Here is a 17,082-nt window from a genome sequence, read left to right on the forward strand (position 1 = left end):
CCTCCAAATGTTGTCGGACTCAAACTCCCATCATGCCCAATGGAATTGTAGTACAACGTTTAGAGAGCCACAGGTACCATATTCTGATTTAGACAAAACAATGGCAGATGAAGATTGTGCTACATTTTAGGACAGGACAGATTATGAGACAGTAAGCAAGAGTGTTAAAAACCAGAGGATAATGTGCTCATTCATTTGGCTCAAGGGTCAGCAAACTTTTTCAGCAGGGAGCCGGTCCACTGTCCCTCAGACCTTGTGGGGGGCCGGACTATATTTTTTTTTTGGGGGGGGGGATGAAAAGCACACATTCTACTCATGTGAAAACACCAGGCAGGCCCCACAAATAACCCAGAGATGGATTTTAAATAAAAGGACACATTCTGTTCATGTAAAAACACACTGATTCCCGGACCATCCGCGGGCCAGATTTAGAAGGCGGTTGGGCTGGATCCAATCCGCGGGCCTTAGTCTGCCTACCCATGATCTGGCTCATAGATTTCTTTATATTCTTGATCAGGAATATGGAACGAGAAATAAGTTTAGAGAACCTAAATTTGTTTTCTATCCACATTTATTTTTTAATATTGCTTATTCTAATTAAGTGCATTCTATTTTAGATGTGTTGCACAGTCAGTTTTAAGGTAGGTGAGGAAGAATGAACCATTATGCATAATGGTAACATGCAACTGGCATTGGACAAAGTGGTCTGTGATATTACAATATCTGGGGTAGTTCAAATATGAAGAATTCCAATCTTCATACCAGCAATGAATACCTTTTAAGTTCCCTGCAACTCAGTTGTGTTGCCTCAAACACAGGATAAGGAAATGGTGAATATGTTTGCAACTGGCGGAAAACGGAGGACACACAATCTGCTTCCTGCGTATTGCAAGAAAAATGGATTCGTGCATCTTTCATATGGTTAAATGTACAGCATGTGCTGTATGGGCAACTGTTTTATTTATATATTTAATCTGTATCCCCCCTTTTCACCAAATGGTCCTCAAGGTGGATCACTGCGATCAAACAAATACTGTAATAAAATACAACTAAAACAGCAATAGAGCACCAAGTAAAGAACATTAAAACATGCAAATAAAACATTAATTCAGTCAATCAAAGACAACCAATTAAAACCAAGTAGAGCATATTTTGAAGTCCGTTTATAGGTCTGTCTAAATAAAAACATTTAAGGTTGCAATCCTAACCCCTGAATTCAGTAGGACTTATTTACGTGCAAACATAACTGCACAAAATTCCAAACACGAGGCTTATGATCTGTTGTTCCCTAGAACTGCCACTCCCCTTTGCCCACAAGGTGGTTTTTTGGTCTCCTTATATTATATTTGGTCTCCTCAGCAAAACAAACCACCAAGAACACACCTGTCCATACAAAGGGATCCCCAGCTTAAGGTATTCAGTACGCATTGTGTTCTGCAACCACTTCCTAATTCCCAAGCATTATGTATCTATGCACACACCCCTCTGTGCTTTTTTTGTATCAGCATGGATTTGGTGGCATATTAAGTTCAAATAAACAAAAGTACTTAAAAAAAATTAAATACAGAATATTGTTGGTCCTCAAGGATAGAGCAACAATAAGAATTTTCCTGATTAGCGCAGCTAGCTGGTTTTCTAAGATCCCATATACGGTATATAATTTCTCAAGGGTAGGCAAATCCCTACTGTTTGTTTTATCAGCATTTAATGTCATACATGGACCTATGTTCACAGATCACATTTAAGTAAAAGTGTATTTCTTGTGGCATTGCTTCAGAATGAAAGTAGTCAAATTTCCAATTGTTTGTATATTTTGGCTAGTGCCAGTTCGTTGGTACTAGATTACATTTGATTTTGAGCAACCTCCCTTCAATTCCAAAACAGCAAGCATGAAATCCGAGTAGATATTTCCTTGTGCTGCAATAGTACTCTGATGGTTCATGTTTTGAGGATTAACCAGCTATAAACCATATTTCATCGTTTCTGTTAAGACCGTGGTCTTCTCCAGAGACAAATGGATCAAATATCTGCTACGTTTGGAACTGGAAATCTCTACAGGGGAAACCAGTCTCATTTCGAGGCTGTAAATCAAATTATCCAGCACCAAATTGGTGTGATTACTGTTGCGAAGTCATAGAAGTGCAAATATGGAACCACCCATACTTTTCTTTGTGCACAAGAGAATTAATTATTCCTATTAAAATTGCCTATGGCTACTTGAATTATCTTGCTTGACTGCACAACATCACGAGAGCACTATTAAAAGGGAAGCTTTTAATATTGAATGAATTATTGTATTTTAATATTTTGCTGGAAGCTGCCTAGAGTGGCTGGAGTATAAATAATTGTAATTATAATTATATGAATGATAGTAAACCGGAGTCCAAGCAGCAGCTTTCCCAAGGGTTGGGCTTCCCATTGTAACTTAGGCTCAGAAAGCTACTCTAAGGAGTCCAAATTCAGCAGTGGGTTTGGGAGCAGACAAAACACAGAACTGCTGTTGAAAGGCAATTTCACAGCAGCACAGCAGGCAGAAAACCGGCAGGCGCAGCGTTTTCCCCAGGATGGCGATGCACTGATAGGCTGCACCTGTTGAATTTCTGCCTGCCTAGACGTTGCTGAACCACGATGCTGCCCGAAGGCAGCTCTAGGCGCAACAACCGCTCAGTAAAGCGGCTTTATTTTTATTTTTTCTTCACACAGCGCCTTGGCTTTGACTCCTTTATTCCTGCGGTCTGAGCTCCAGTCGCCGCGCCAAAGGAGCAAGCGGAGACTGCGAGCGAGCGCAGACCCTCCAACCTCCCTGAGAGCAAAGTTAGAACTGAAGGCAGCCGGGGAAGCAGCAAAGGGGGTGAGGGGAAGCACCAAACTTCGTTATCGCGAGAATTGGCCGCGCGAGCCGGCATCAAAAGCCGTTCTTTTTCCCACTAGAGATAGGAAAAAGTGTAGAGTTTCTTAAGAGCAGGAACTCCTGCCTGCTCCTCTCCTTGGCTTGGGCAGGCTTCTTCTGCTCGGCCCCACCATCGTGCCCTGTGGAAATTCTCCTCCTTCGGCGCCGACAAGCGAGGGTGAGGCAAGGAAGGGGAAATGGCGCTCGAATAACAACCATAAACTCTGAGGCCGGGCGGGCGACTCTGCACTGTTAAGTCTATGGCGATTTCATCCTGCGAGGAGACGCTCTGTGGATACCCGGACCCCGCGAGACCGCGGCTGGATCTCGCGAGACCTTGCTGCTCGCTTCGAAATAGGGGAGCTTTGAAACCCCGGAAGTGGCAGAAGCTGCGGCGGCTTCTAGGCACGTGAGTTCGGTGCTTTTGCCTCGCGCGGGGGAACTTCCTTCCCCCCAGCCCGGAAGTCGGTGCCCTTTAATTCTAATTATTCCTGCCTATATCTTAATGCTAAGGCAATGAACAGGGCTGACTACTGCAGTCGACACCAAGATAATGTCAACAATTACCTGAAATATTGTTTGCGGGTGATGTCACCTGTAAATAAACAATAAACGTCCACTGAAAATGGCAAAAGTAGTTTCTTTCCCCAAATAGGTTTAGGTTTGTGAGCCCTGCCCATGTTTCCTAAGGAGATTTAACAAACTGAAGGACGTCGTCCTCTTTCTGTGCTCCTCCCGAAGGAAACATGCAGATGGGGACAGGTAAGTTTCTACAGAAAATTTTTTTGTATTAGTGGGACTGGGGCGGGTAGGAACTAGGTACGTGCAAATAGACTAGTTATTGTCTCACCTTTATACCTTTAAGCCGCTTACATGCCATCTTCTCTTGTATATCGTTTACTGCAAAGTTATGCCTTAACTGCTTTCTCAGCCTATTTTTCTATTTAATTTTAATTTTTAATTTTTAATTTAATTTTAATTCGATGCAGTTCTGTTACAGTAGATTTTGACAGCTCAATGACTAAAGGTATTTAGCAACGAAACGTTGGTTTGCCGGAACGAAGTCCGAACACTGAACCACTGGTATATCACAAGTGGACTCTTTATTTACTTTCTTTGCGATTGTTCAAGATAAAATATATTTTGGAAAGAGAAGAAATGAGCACTGAACCACTGACAAGTGAACTCTTTATTTACTGTGTTTGCTATTGTTCAAGATAAAACTGATTTGGGAAAGAAGCTCCTTTTGCCATTTTTATGGATGCTTACTATTTGTTTACAGATAGTTGCCTTGGTGATATTATCTTGTGCATCTTAATGCTGGCTTAGAAGAAGGGTCTGCTGCGTTGCCTTTGTGTGTGTTCTTGGGCTTAGGCTGCTCTAACCTGATGTCAGGGCTGCTGGGGAAATCTGTGGCCATGCATTTTCAGCATGGTCAGGGGTGTTGTAAGCGCAGGCCCTTACCCTTCTTTCATGCCGTATTCATAGACATAGCTAGGATTTATGTTTGGGGGAGGGGTTGGATAAGGTTACCAGATTTTTTTTCAGTGAATCTGGGGACACTTTTCAACTTCGGTAGGAATGATAGGATTTTGTATGGGGACTGATTTGTAAATCCGGGGACTGTCCCCAGGAAATGGGGGCATCGGGTAACCTTAGGTTAGGACACCCACCTGTTATCCTCCTCTGTCTGCTCTGTCTATCAGATTCAGAAGTCAAAAAATAAACACCAGGGAGTAGCTTTCCCACAGTTAATGAGTATATTTTGCAAAATTACAAAGAACACGCCTTTTCTCATCTCATTTTCTTTTTCTTTCTTTTTCTTGGATTTGCTGAAATGCTTCTCAGCATTTCCTTCTCCAATTCCTCCTTTCCCCCAAATGTGGTTGTTGTGTGCGCACTCAGTAAGCATTACCCATGAAGATGCTCCCCTGCCATCATCACCCTTAGCCAGGTTTTTACTCTCTGCAATGTACCAAATGACTGTTCTAGGGTACAAGGGGAGCATGGCTGAGCAAGAGCCTTTTCTGTGATAGGATAAAAGATTTCTGCCTCTTTTACTAGATCTACTATGTCCAGCTCTTTCAACTGCTCTTTGCTGAGTTTCTTCTCCTTCCACATGGTGTACCACAGTCCATCACTCAGTCGGGTTGCCAGTTGCATCGCTAGAATGCGCCACAACGTCATCCAAGTGACGTCAACAAGCATTTCAGTTTCAAATATTATGATTATTTCTACTCTTAGTTAAGTATTTTTATTTATTTACCGTATTTTTCGCTCTATAACACGCACCTGACCATAACACGCACATAGTTTTTAGAGGAGGAAAATCCGTAGGCATGCCACCCATAGGCACTCCCTCCATAACACGCACAGACATTTCCCCTTACTTTTTAGGAGGAAAAAAGTGAGTGTTATGGTGCAAAAAATACAGTACTTGATGGAGGGGGGCAGCTGCCTCCTCCTGTCCCCTGGCTACGCCCATGGCCCTGTTGGTTCAGAACAGATAAAAGAAAGCACTTCTTCACACAGTGCATAGGTAAACTTTGGAACGTGCTTCCACAGGACGCAGTGATGGGCACCAGCTTGGATAGCATCAAAAGACGAATAGATAAGAAGAGTTTGGATTTGATATCCCGCCTTTCACTCCCTTTAAGGAGTCTCAAAGCGGCTAACATTCTCCTTTCCCTTCCTCCCCCACAACAAACACTCTGTGAGGTGAGTGAGGCTGGGAGACTTCAGAGAAGTGTGACTAGCCCAAGGTCACCCAGCAGCTGCATGTGGAGGAGCGGAGACGCGAACCCGGTTCCCCAGATTAGGAGACTACCGCTCTTAACCACTACACCACACTGGCTCTCATGGAGGCTGTTGGTGGCTACTAGCCATGATGACTGTGCTAATGCTGCTGAATGCCAGTTGCTGGAAACCACAGGAGACAAGAGTGGTCTTGTGCTCGGGTCCTGCCTGAGAGTTTTTTACAGGCATCTGGTAGGCCACTGTGAGAACAGGATGCTGTTGCCTTGATCCAGCAGACTGGATCAGTCTTATGTTCTTACATTTACTGTCCAGAGGATGTGGTTAATGAGCGCCCTATAAATACCAATAAACAAATAATAGTCTTCAGCTTCTGCTCTCTTTCCTGTCACCTGCTGCTTGCTGATACAGTGGTACCTCGGGTTACAGACGCTTCAGGTTACAGACGCTTCAGGTTACAGACTCCGCTAACCCATAAATATTCCCTCGGGTTAAGAACTTTGCTTTAGGATGAGAACAGAAATCATGCTCCAGCGGTGCAGCGGCAGGGGGAGGCCCCATTAGCTAAAGTGGTGCTTCAGGTTAAGAACAGTTTCAAGTTAAGAACGGACCTCCGGAACGAATTAAGTACTTAGCCTGAGGTACCACTGTAATTGAGTCAGTTTAGTCACACACTAGCCCCTTTCTCAAGAGATGTTTAGGCTGCAGCTCACTGCACGCTTACCTGGGCCAAAGTCCCTTTTCAGGGCATCAAACTGTCAGCATTTTATACTGATTTCCTGCAGACTGGTATTTCATGAAGAATCCCACTTCAGCTATGCTTGTCACCTTTTAAAAAAGTAATTATAATGATAATTGAGGGGGAGACTTTTTGTCCTAAGTGCAGAGCACTGTTATTCCCTCTCCTTGGGATGTAGGATAAGAGGGGCTGGTCTCTTAGCTTGATAAGATGCCTCACCTGAGATCTCCTAAAGCATGGATGACTAACCCGAATCCCTCCAGAAGATGCTCGACTACAACTGTTGATTGTGTGTCAAGACCCCGCAGCCACCCCCTCATTGGGAAATAACACACACAAGGACACAGATATTAGGTGTATGTTATTGGGCAAATTTGGCCACAACTTTATCAAATTACAGAATGTGAGTGGTACAGTGGTGCCCCGCAAGACGAATGCCTCGCAAGACGGAAAACCCGCTAGACGAAAGGGTTTTCCATTTTGGAGGTGCTTCGCAGGACGAATTTGCTATGGGCTTGCTTCGCAAGACGAAAATGCCTTGCGATTCCTGGGGTCCCCCCCCCACTTTTTCCCAAGCCCCTAAGCCGCTTAACAGCTGTTCGCTAAGCCGCTTAACAGCTGATCTAAGCCGCTTATCAGCTGATCTAAGCCGCTAATATCCTTTTAGCAGCTAATCCGCTAATCCCTTAAGCCTTTAATAGCCGCTAATAGCCTTTTAGCAGCTAATCCGCTAATCCCTTAAGCCTTTAATAGCCTTTAATAGCCGCTAAACCGCTAATAGCGCTAATCCGCTAATGGGTTTGCTTCGCAAGACGAAAAAAACCGCAAGACGAAGAGACTCGCGGAACGGATTCTTTTCGTCTTGCGAGGCACCACTGTATTGGCTTAGGCATTGATTGGACCTGACTATATCTGACTCCTGCCCGATGCGCAGGTAGTCCGGTAAGGGTAAACCACCGAATGGAGGAGTCCTGTCGATGCAGACCAACTCGAGCTCCCCCTGATGTTCCCATTGGGAACCTGCTTGGAGGGGCAGGTGATGGCCACACCTCCCCTCCCCCCCCCACAAGGTGAAACAATGCCTAATCACAACCCTAACGAAGTTGTGATGATTGCTATGAGGTAGGTGAAAACCAAATGGCCAGTGCCAATTTGCCAAGTGGAAAAATTCCTACCAGGCCCCTCAACGGCCATAGCAAGGCCAGTGCCTAAAACCTGCAAAATAGGGAGGGCGGGTGATTGAGGAAGCGAGCCAAAGAGAAAGCCCTCCGGCTCCCCCTCCGATTTAAACTGACCCGCCCGCCCCCCCCGGCCAGCGGATTGGCTGGCAGGGCTCTGACGTGGTCGGGATCCCCTGGGCAATGGGGGACAAAGTCCCCCGCCCCCGGTGGGGAGAGGGTGGCCACACAGTCCACCACAACTCCTCCCCACTGGGAAGTGGAGCGGATCTGCTGGCCATACTGGCTGGGGCTGATGGCAGCTGGACCCAGCAACATCTTGAGGGAGAGTCCCCCCCCCCAAGTGAAAAGTACAGTTAGCTCAATGTGGTGCTTTTTTCCAGCATGTAGATGTCATTATTTGGGACACTATATTATGATAGCATTTGTTTCAGGTGTTCCTTTATGGAGGTTAACCATACGTTCGAAATGTCGGTTGATGATACTTGCCTCTTATCTTGTTAATACTAATTTTTTGCTTATGCTTGTTTCTTCCTTTCAGTTTTATAGGTATATGGGGATCCATGCTTATCTATAACTAAGAATGTGTGATGATTTGGCAGGTGGGTGATTTATCTGTTACCTTGAAGAGAACATTGCTAGGATGTGTCTTGATTTTTGCGGGACTAATTTGAAACAGTTTGCATCCCAACTTTATGTGGGTTTATTCAGGGAAAAAAATGAATAGAATTTAATTAAGTACACTCCACTGAATTTCATTCAGGTTGAAACCCTATTTTTGTTGTATGTGATTTTTAACAGGCAGATGGCATGTTGGAGATAAATGCCTTGCTCCTTTTCCTGAAAATGGGAAGCTTTGTGAAGCCACAATAACATCCTTGGAACCAGATGAAAATGGGAATTCTTTTGCAGTTGTATCTTTTAGAGGCTCTCAAGGAAAGAAAATACTGGTAGAAAAACTCTGTAGCATCAAAACCAGTAAATATGACCAGAAGAACTTAATATTTGATGACGAAGATTTGGAGAAGCCTCATTTCCCTGGCAGAAGATTTCCCTCATCTGCAGTTGACTATGAGCTGTCTAAGGATGGAGATCGGATCCCATATACAATTAATAGATACCTACGTGATTATCAAAGAAAAGGGGCCCTGTTTTTATATGGACACGCTGTTTGTGGTAATGGGTGCATTCTTGGAGATGACATGGGCCTTGGAAAAACAGTACAGGTATCTTAACTCCTCTCTGCTATTCTAAGGACAAAAATGTGTTGATGTCTGGAGCAGAGTAAAGAATTGGCTGAATTTTGCGAGGGTCTCTCGTGTTCATGATGATTTGTGTTCGTGATGATATTGGGCACTCACAAATTCTGTTGAGTTGCCAGCCATTTGAATGATTGTTGTTTCCTGCTTTTAATGGTTCTAAGTTTTCGCTAGGGGCTGCCATCTCTGTTTTTACTCTGCTCATCAAGCCCTCTTACCCCTTTGTCAACTCCCCCTCCTTCATACCTGGCCAAGCCTTTACACCTGACCTTTAGCATCTCAGCTATGTCTTTGCCTATCCACCCCCCTTTGGTGAAATTCAACATTGTGTTTAGTCTGCGCCAAGTATTGCAGCTTGTCAGGTGGAACGATCACCCTTCCCTCTCCAGAGGGGGAGGACAGGGACAAAAAACCCATTGCGTGAACTTGTGAGGACAACTAAATTTCTCCTGCCCCTTGATTTGTTCTGCTTCTTAGTATTGTGTTTGTCTGTAGATGCTTTGATAATATTTATACCTGGGTTTCATAATTAAATAATTAACGAAACGAAACTTAGTAAGCCACAGCCACGTTTCCCCCCCAGTTTTTCTCTCCTCAGTTGTGAGGCCTTTAGATGCTTCAGGTGTTTAAAAAACCCCTCTAGAAAGAATTAAGCTAATGATATTAATGAGAAAGGGACGCGGGTGGCGCTGTGGGTAAAAGCCTCAGCGCCTAGGGCTTGCCGATCGAAAGGTCGGCGGTTCGAATCCCCGCGGCAGGGTGCGCTCCCGTTGTTCGGTCCCAGCGCCTGCCAACCTAGCAGTTCAAAAGCACTCCCGGGTGCAAGTAGATAAATAGGGACCGCTTACTAGCGGGAAGGTAAACGGCGTTTCCGTGTGCGGCTCTGGCTTGCCAGAGCAGCTTCGTCACGCTGGCCACATGACCCGGAAGTGTCTCCGGACAGCGCTGGCCCCCGGCCTCTTGAGTGAGATGGGCGCACAACCCTAGAGTCTGTCAAGACTGGCCCGTACGGGCAGGGGTACCTTTACCTTTACCTTTTACCTTATTAATGAGAAAGCTGGGAGTCCATTCTTCTGTCCTGACCATGATATTTGATAAACCTGGAAGGCAAACAGGTGGTGAGACTGGAGTGAGGTCTTTAATTTTCCAGAATTGTCACAAAGTGGGAAATAACTTAAGACAGTGATCATGAGTATACAGTCTTTATGCTTCCTTTTAAAAACAAGGCTGATTTCCTCTTGCTTTTTTTATATTGCCTGTTGGGGAATTTTATTACACTCTTTCCCAGACACTGGTATATACCACTGATTGCAAAATGACAGTATGTGAGGAAAGATAGACTGTAAAATCGCTTTCTTGTCAGCGTAGGGAAGGAAGCCTGCAACATTATTTTCTCAGAATGGCAATTCATTCCTTCACTCCAAGGATGAAATAGCACTCTGCTGTGTGAGACATCTAGGGATTAAACTCCAGACTGGTTTTATTCTACAGCTTCTTTCCATAATTTACCACTTTCTCTTTTTTTAAAAAAAAAGTTTCCATGCATGGCTTGCCACCTATTTTGTGTGTCATTATACTTGATAATAGCAGTGGTTCATGATGAGAACCAGGAATCCAATTAGAAGCATCTTTTTCACAACAGTTTGAATTTCATTGTAAGCTGGAAGTGGATATGTGGACAAATATTTTCTTTTCTTTTTAAAAGTATTTTTCATGGAATTTTATACACATTACCCAAATAAAATAAAACTTCATGAGACAAATGCATAAAAACCAAGCAGAATCCAAACCAAGGCTGGCATAGGATATTACATTTACAAGAAGAAATGATAAAGCTGGTTAATGGGTGAATATTTTAAACTTGCCTGTTTTTTTCATCCTGGTCACCTAGCTGAACAGTAAAATTCTGGTTTAAGCAGGACTACTTTGTGAATGTGATTAAAGTAATATTGACTTTTAATGCTACAACAAGCTAAGGGCATCATTGCATGTAACTAAATTAGTGAAATCAAAGCAAGTGCTGCAAATTGACTTATACGGGTCATTTTCTGTGCCTACATGGATCTCTTTATAACAAGGGTGAGGAATCTGTGACGCTTGATTTATTTTTGGGTTCCAGCTCCTGTCCACCCCGGCCAGGGTGGCCAAGGGTCAAGGATGGTAGGTGTTGCAAACCACCATCTGGAGGGCTACTGTTTGCTACCCTTTATTTATATGCTGCCCATTCCATCTTGGGACTTGCATTAGTACTGGACCTCTGGTGGCTCCAGATGCCCTGGCTCTGATTCTGCCCAGGAAGAATGAGTCTTGTGTATCAATAAAAGGAGTGAGATTCTCCTGGCAGAAGAGGTTGGACTCCCTGTTACACTTGCCAGCACAAATTACTTGCATTTGTGGTCAGGAGGACTCTCCTTTCTGCAACCTGCACATTTGAAGAAGGGCTAGTTAGCACATGTTTCCTCATCTTGAGAGCTTGGAGACTCTGTGACAGATGAAGAGCGTTTTGGGTCCCTTCCCTTGCTTAGCTGTGGGATGCTGTACAGTGGTACCTCGGGTTAGCTAATGGGGCCTCCTGCTACCACCGCACCGCCGGAGCACGATTTCTGTTCTTATCCTGAAGCAAAGTTCTTAACCTGAAGCACTATTTCTGTAACCTGAAGCATATGTAACCTGAAGCGTATATAACCTGAGGTACCACTGTATTTAGCTGCAGCAGTGGGGCTGGCTGAGGTTCTGTTAAGATTCCTTGTCTTTCGAGTCCTGAGGCAGTGTATCTATATGAGTTCTGAGAAAACAAGTCTTAGCAAACTGTCTTTCCCGTTTGTTGTGAATCTTAACTGCTTGTTTGTGGGAAAGGCCATTTCACCAGTTGAACCATCATCAAATTCCTACTTGTTCCCACAGTTCTTTCGCTATGCGAACAGAGATATGTAGTCTTCCACTGTGCATTGGAGTTTTGTTCGGAGTGCGATTTGGTTATTATTTTCCCTTTCTTAAACACTTCAAATTGCGTTTCTTTCTAGGTTATTTCCTTTCTGGCTGCAGTGCTGCACAAAAAGGGGACACGTGCAGATATTGAAAACAACATGCCTGAATTTTTGCGAAGAACTATGAAAAAAGACATGCCATCTGTTCCAAAGAAAGTAAGCTTAGGGGCATCTTGAAGATACAACAGTACAAGCCATTTTTAAATGGAGATATGCTTTATGTATGTGAGGTTCTATGGACCACAATTACACAGCGTGACCCCCGCAATATATTATAGAACATGGTGGTGGTTGTTGGTGGCATGGACAACTCTGATCCATAGGCTTCTTCATCTCCTATGATAATTGAAGGACCATTTGCTGACCCTTCCAGTAGCTTGGAGAATAATTGCGCTTGCCTGGAAAACATTTTTGGTGACCCCAATAGAGCCTAAGCAATCTCAACAGGCTTCAGATAATTTAAGTGGGCTCTAGGTTCCTAACAAGCAGTTGAAGCGGGATATGTTTCACTTCCCCATTAATTTACAGGGCGATTCTTCCACCTTCTTGCCTCTGTACTTCTCACCCCTAGTTGGGCTGGCCTTCATCATGGCACTTCTAGGTTCTGCTTCCTGGCCTACCTTTTGTTCCTACCTCTTTCTTAGTCAGCTGTGTTAAAATCCCTAGGTGCTTGATAACAGGGCGCAGACAGATCTTCCTCCCCTGCTTTGAGAGGGTGACTTTCCAAGGTTGATATAAATTAAAAACAGTGGGTTTTGAGGATTCCACCTTCATCACCACAAAGAGTCCTCTCTCAAACTTTGCTTGTCACCAGATTTTGGCTAGGAGCCAACTGACACTCTTTGACGGTTGGCATTCCCTTGCCATCTGTTCTTCCCCTCGTCTTGGGGGTTTTCCAGGTTTGCTCCAAGTAGGCATGCTTAGAACTTGCATGCTCCTGAGCAAAAATGGGGAGAGGGGTGTTCCGCCAACTGGCAGGCCTCTGCATGGGCTGCTTTAGGCCTCAAGGGATTCAAATTACATAAACGTGCCATAGAAACAAGATGGTGGCTGCATTGAAAGAAACTCTTCTGACTGGGTCTTAATGAGCTTGAAGGACCATTTTTTCTGGCTTTCTCTCACTGTGCTGTGCCCAGGCAGCTGAAAAGCACAGTGGTGCCCCGCAAGACAAATGTCTCAGAAGACGAAAAACTCGCAAGATGAAAGAGTTTTCCGTTTTCTGAGTTGCTTCGCAAGACGGATTTCCCTATGGGCTTGCTTCGCAAGACGAAACGTCTTGCGCCTTTTTTTTTTTAAACCGCCAATGCATTCCTATGGGAAACCGTCAATACACATTGGTGCTTCGCAAGACGAAAAAACTCGTAGAACGAAAAAACTCGCAGAACGAATTACCGTATTTTTTGCTCTATAAGACTCACTTTTTCCCTCCTAAAAAGTAAGGGAAAATGTGTGTGCGTCTTATGGAGCGAATGCAGGCTGCGCAGCTATCCCAGAAGCAAGAACAGCAAGAGGGATTGCTGCTTTAACTGCGCAGCGATCCCTCTTGCTGTTCTGGCTTCTGAGATTCAGAATATTTCTTTTCTTGTTTTCCTCCTCCAAAAACTAGGTGCGTCTTGTGGTCTGGTGCATCTTATAGAGCGAAAAATACGGTACATAAACTTGCCATAGAAAGAAGATGGTGGCTGCATTGAAAGAAACTCTTCTGACTGGGTCTTAATGAGCTTGAAGGACCATTTTTTTCTGGGTTTCTCTCACTGTGCTGTGCCCAGGCAGCTGAAAAGTATAGGATAGCATAGGAATATTAACAGTGTGGGGGTTTTGTACTCAGTCGCAGCTTGTATGTATTCAGCACCTTGTATCTGTTCAGAAACCACATCACATTCTTCTTTCCAGCCTTTCCTGATTGTGGCACCCCTTTCTGTCCTGTATAATTGGAAAGATGAATTGGATACCTGGGGTTATTTCAAGGTGATAGTTCTGCATGGCAATAGAAAGGACTACGAAATGAGTCGAATCAAGCAGGGGAAATGTGAAGTCGCACTAACAACATATGAAACCCTTCGCCTTTGTTTGGATGACCTTAACAGGTAACACAATTCTAAAAATGGGGTTGTTGTTGTTGTTGTTGTTTTATATCCTACAGGTACTCTTGCAAATCCAGGACACCAAATGCCTGAAACCTTTGGGAGAAATACGAGAAAATGCATTGAGCATATATATTGTGGCTGTAATCCTATGCGCACAAGTTGTCAGTGATTCCATTGCAAACTGTGGGACATAATTTTCAATTGAACATGCATAGGAGAATGAAAATGTCTTCAACTGCAGTGCAGAAATATATGCGCAAAGGGGAAATGGTCAAATTTTTGCTTGGGGTGGAGAAATACTTCTCTAGTGTTTTTTAATTGCAACGAGTGACATTTGATGAAGTCTGGGGCAGGGAACATTTTGGCAACCACCAGCCAGTGGGAGGGTGTAGAGGAAAGGGCTGTAGCCAAAAACACCACTCTCACTCTAGGCAAGCTTCAGTAATGCAATAGAACCGTGATATTTCTGAAATGTGAAACATTTAGCACTTTTATTAAATGCTAGCCCTGTATTTTCATGTAATTTTGAAAACTTTATTAGGCTGAGCACCAACCCTAACTTCTCCCCTAAAGTATGAATCACTCTGAAATGGATTCTTGCTGGATGGCAAATAATGTATTGTACTTGGTTTAATCTCCCGGCCATCAGTTCTAAGTCATTCCGAATTGGTGCGATCAAATGTTATCTGGCCCTGCCTGTAGCTGTTAAGTTATGGCTGTTATGGACTTCTTTGGATAATTACAAAATCCCAGCTGAAAGTTATATTCAGTTTCTCTCCCTGTCTCCCTTCAAAGATACACCCTTTCTCCCTAATACAGAAATCAGTTCCTTTCTCTTGCTGTTTGTAAGGAGTGTCAAGAATTTCGCTGTAGGAAATAAGCAGGAAAGTCTGGTCACAGTCAGTTGGCACAACCCAGTCAGATGAGTGGCAAGCAAGCAAATAAATTACAGTGGTACCTCGCAAGACGAACGCCTCGCAAGACAAAAAACTCGCAAGACGAAAGAGTTTTTTGTTTTTTGAGTTGCTTCGCAAGACGAATTTCCCTATGGGCTTGCTTCGCAAGACGAAAACGTCTTGCGTCTTTTTCTTAAAACCATCAATGCATTCCTATGGGAAACCGTCAATGCATTTCCTACGGGAAACCGTGCTTCGCAAGACGAAAAATTCACAAGACGAAAAAACTCGCAGAACGAATTAATTTCATCTTGCGAGGCGCTACTGTATCTATCTATCATCTCTATCTAGCTATCTATTCCCAGGGAAAGACAAGCCAGGGCTCGCTGATCAAGCCAGGTACCTGGGCATCTCCAAATGGGCCCTGCTGGCTGAGCTAAGACCATATTAGGTGTTCTGCAAGCTTGCAAGTACTATACAGCACTTGGCACCAGTTCCCTGAGGCGTGGACAATGCTGACTTAAAAAGGCCCTTGTCCAGTTCTGTCAGTACTGACATCTGTGCTGAAGGGGATGTCAATGGGTGCTTCTCTCTGAGAAAACCAAGCAAGCTATGTCCACAGGCCAAGGAGGCTCAGGGGAGAGGTTGACTCTTATGAGTGGAATGGTCTGTATTTTCCCTTTATCTGTTTCTTCTTCAAGCTTGTATGAGGGGCTGGGTTTAGGGGGTCGTCATCATCATCCATATACCGTATTTTTCGCCCTATAGGACGCACTTTTCCCCCTCCAAAAATGAAGGGGAAATCTGGGTGTGTCCTATGGGGCGAATGCAGGCTTTTGCTGAAGCCTGGAGAGCGAGAGGGGTCGGTGCGCACCGACCCCTCTTGCTCTCCAGGCTTCAGGAAGACATCCGCAGCCTAGGCAGCCCTGTGGGAGGTCCCACAGGGATGTCTAGGCTGCGAATAGCAGCCTGCTTCCCGGAGCGTCGGGTGCCCTGAAAGCAGAGCTGAGGGTGGTGGAACAGCCAAAAAGGGGTTTGTAGGGAAAGTGAGGTATTTGGGGCTTGAGCCATGACAAACATGTAATATGGAGCATAGATGGGAGGGAGTGCATTGAAACTTTTTTTTTAAAAAAAAATTCAGCTACATTAAAAAAACAACACTTGCTGTATTTTTTATCCCCCCTCCTTTTTTTGTTTAGATACTCTGTACTCTCATTCTCCCAGAACCATGGAAAGTTCAGTCTTGAGTGTCATTGTTTTGCATAATATGGGAAACCTCATTGGCAATAGCTTATGAAATAATATATTTGGAGGATTTAGGGAGACTCTCATAATTTCTGGTTGTTTTCCCAGCTTAGAGTGGTCAGCTGTCATTGTAGATGAAGTGCATAGAATCAAGAATCCGAAATCACAAATAACCCAGACCATGAAAGCGCTAAAGTGCAAGGTTCGATTGGGACTTACTGGGACGATTCTGCAGAACAACATGAAGGAACTTTGGTGTGTCATGGACTGGTAAGCAAAATAAAAGTGAACCTTGCAAGTATAGGTTGAACGCTCATTCACAGTTGATGTCATTCTATTATTTATCTACATGCACAGATAGTGTTTTTGCACAGTGTTTTAGTTATGGCACGACCAGTTTTATAAATGCTCCAATATTACATTTCAGTCCCTCTTAGGGGTACATCCTCGGGTACCTAGAAAATGAACATATTTAAAAGTATGCATGGGAATTTAGTTAGCCAGCAGATGGAACACAACAGCAGACAGAGAATCTGGATTTTTGGTTGTAGAATCCTGCTGGATATTTGAGTGCTGGAGTGACACACAATAAATCACAGCAGATGGAAGAAAGAGGTCACAACAAGAATGAAAATATGTCTACTGATTTTTTCCTGTCTCTTAGGGCTGTACCAGGACTTTTGGGTAACGAAGCGCGCTTCAAGAAGGAATTTTCTGATCCAGTAGAACATGGTCAGAGGCACACTGCAACCAAAAGAGAACTAGCAACAGGTCGAAAAGCAATGCAGAGGCTGGCTCAGAAAATATCTCGCTACTTCTTAAGGCGTACAAAAGCTCTTATAAATGATCAGTTGCCCAAGAAGGAGGACAGAGTAAGAGTGATCAGCTACAATAAATTTGTCTATAGCTTTTCAATGTGGATTTAATGAAATTTGGCGCTGTGGTGTAAACCACTAAGCCTTGGGCTTGCCGATCAGAAGGGTTGAATCCCCACAACGGGGTGAGATCCCGTTGCTCGGTCCCAGCTCCTGCCAACCTAGCAGTTCG

The 17,082-nt window shown here is 44.1% G+C and overlaps 1 protein-coding gene across 8 annotated transcripts in view; it reads left to right on the forward strand.

Annotated features, from left to right (window-relative positions):
* Nucleotides 1–3,229: 3,229 nt before the first annotated feature.
* The window catches only part of ERCC6L2 (ERCC excision repair 6 like 2), a 62,532-nt gene continuing 48,679 nt past the window's right edge, over nucleotides 3,230–17,082 (forward strand). For 2 of the 8 annotated variants that reach the window (XM_083403310.1, XM_083403312.1), the window contains exons 1-7: nucleotides 3,239–3,299; nucleotides 8,103–8,163; nucleotides 8,363–8,787; nucleotides 11,844–11,963; nucleotides 13,701–13,894; nucleotides 16,144–16,305; nucleotides 16,700–16,907. In XM_083403310.1, the coding sequence (XP_083259436.1) occupies nucleotides 8,145–8,163; nucleotides 8,363–8,787; nucleotides 11,844–11,963; nucleotides 13,701–13,894; nucleotides 16,144–16,305; nucleotides 16,700–16,907 (1,128 nt within the window). In that variant the 5' untranslated portion in view covers nucleotides 3,239–3,299; nucleotides 8,103–8,144. Of the gene's footprint in view, nucleotides 3,653–8,102; nucleotides 8,164–8,362; nucleotides 8,788–11,843; nucleotides 11,964–13,700; nucleotides 13,895–16,143; nucleotides 16,306–16,699; nucleotides 16,908–17,082 lie in introns of all 8 variants that reach the window. The other 6 variants (XM_083403309.1, XM_083403311.1, XM_083403308.1 and 3 more) reach the window with 6 other exon arrangements.

Source organism: Podarcis tiliguerta, assembly GCF_965153285.1.
Source record: "Podarcis tiliguerta genome assembly, chromosome: 11".
Lineage (NCBI taxonomy): Eukaryota > Metazoa > Chordata > Lepidosauria > Squamata > Lacertidae > Podarcis > Podarcis tiliguerta.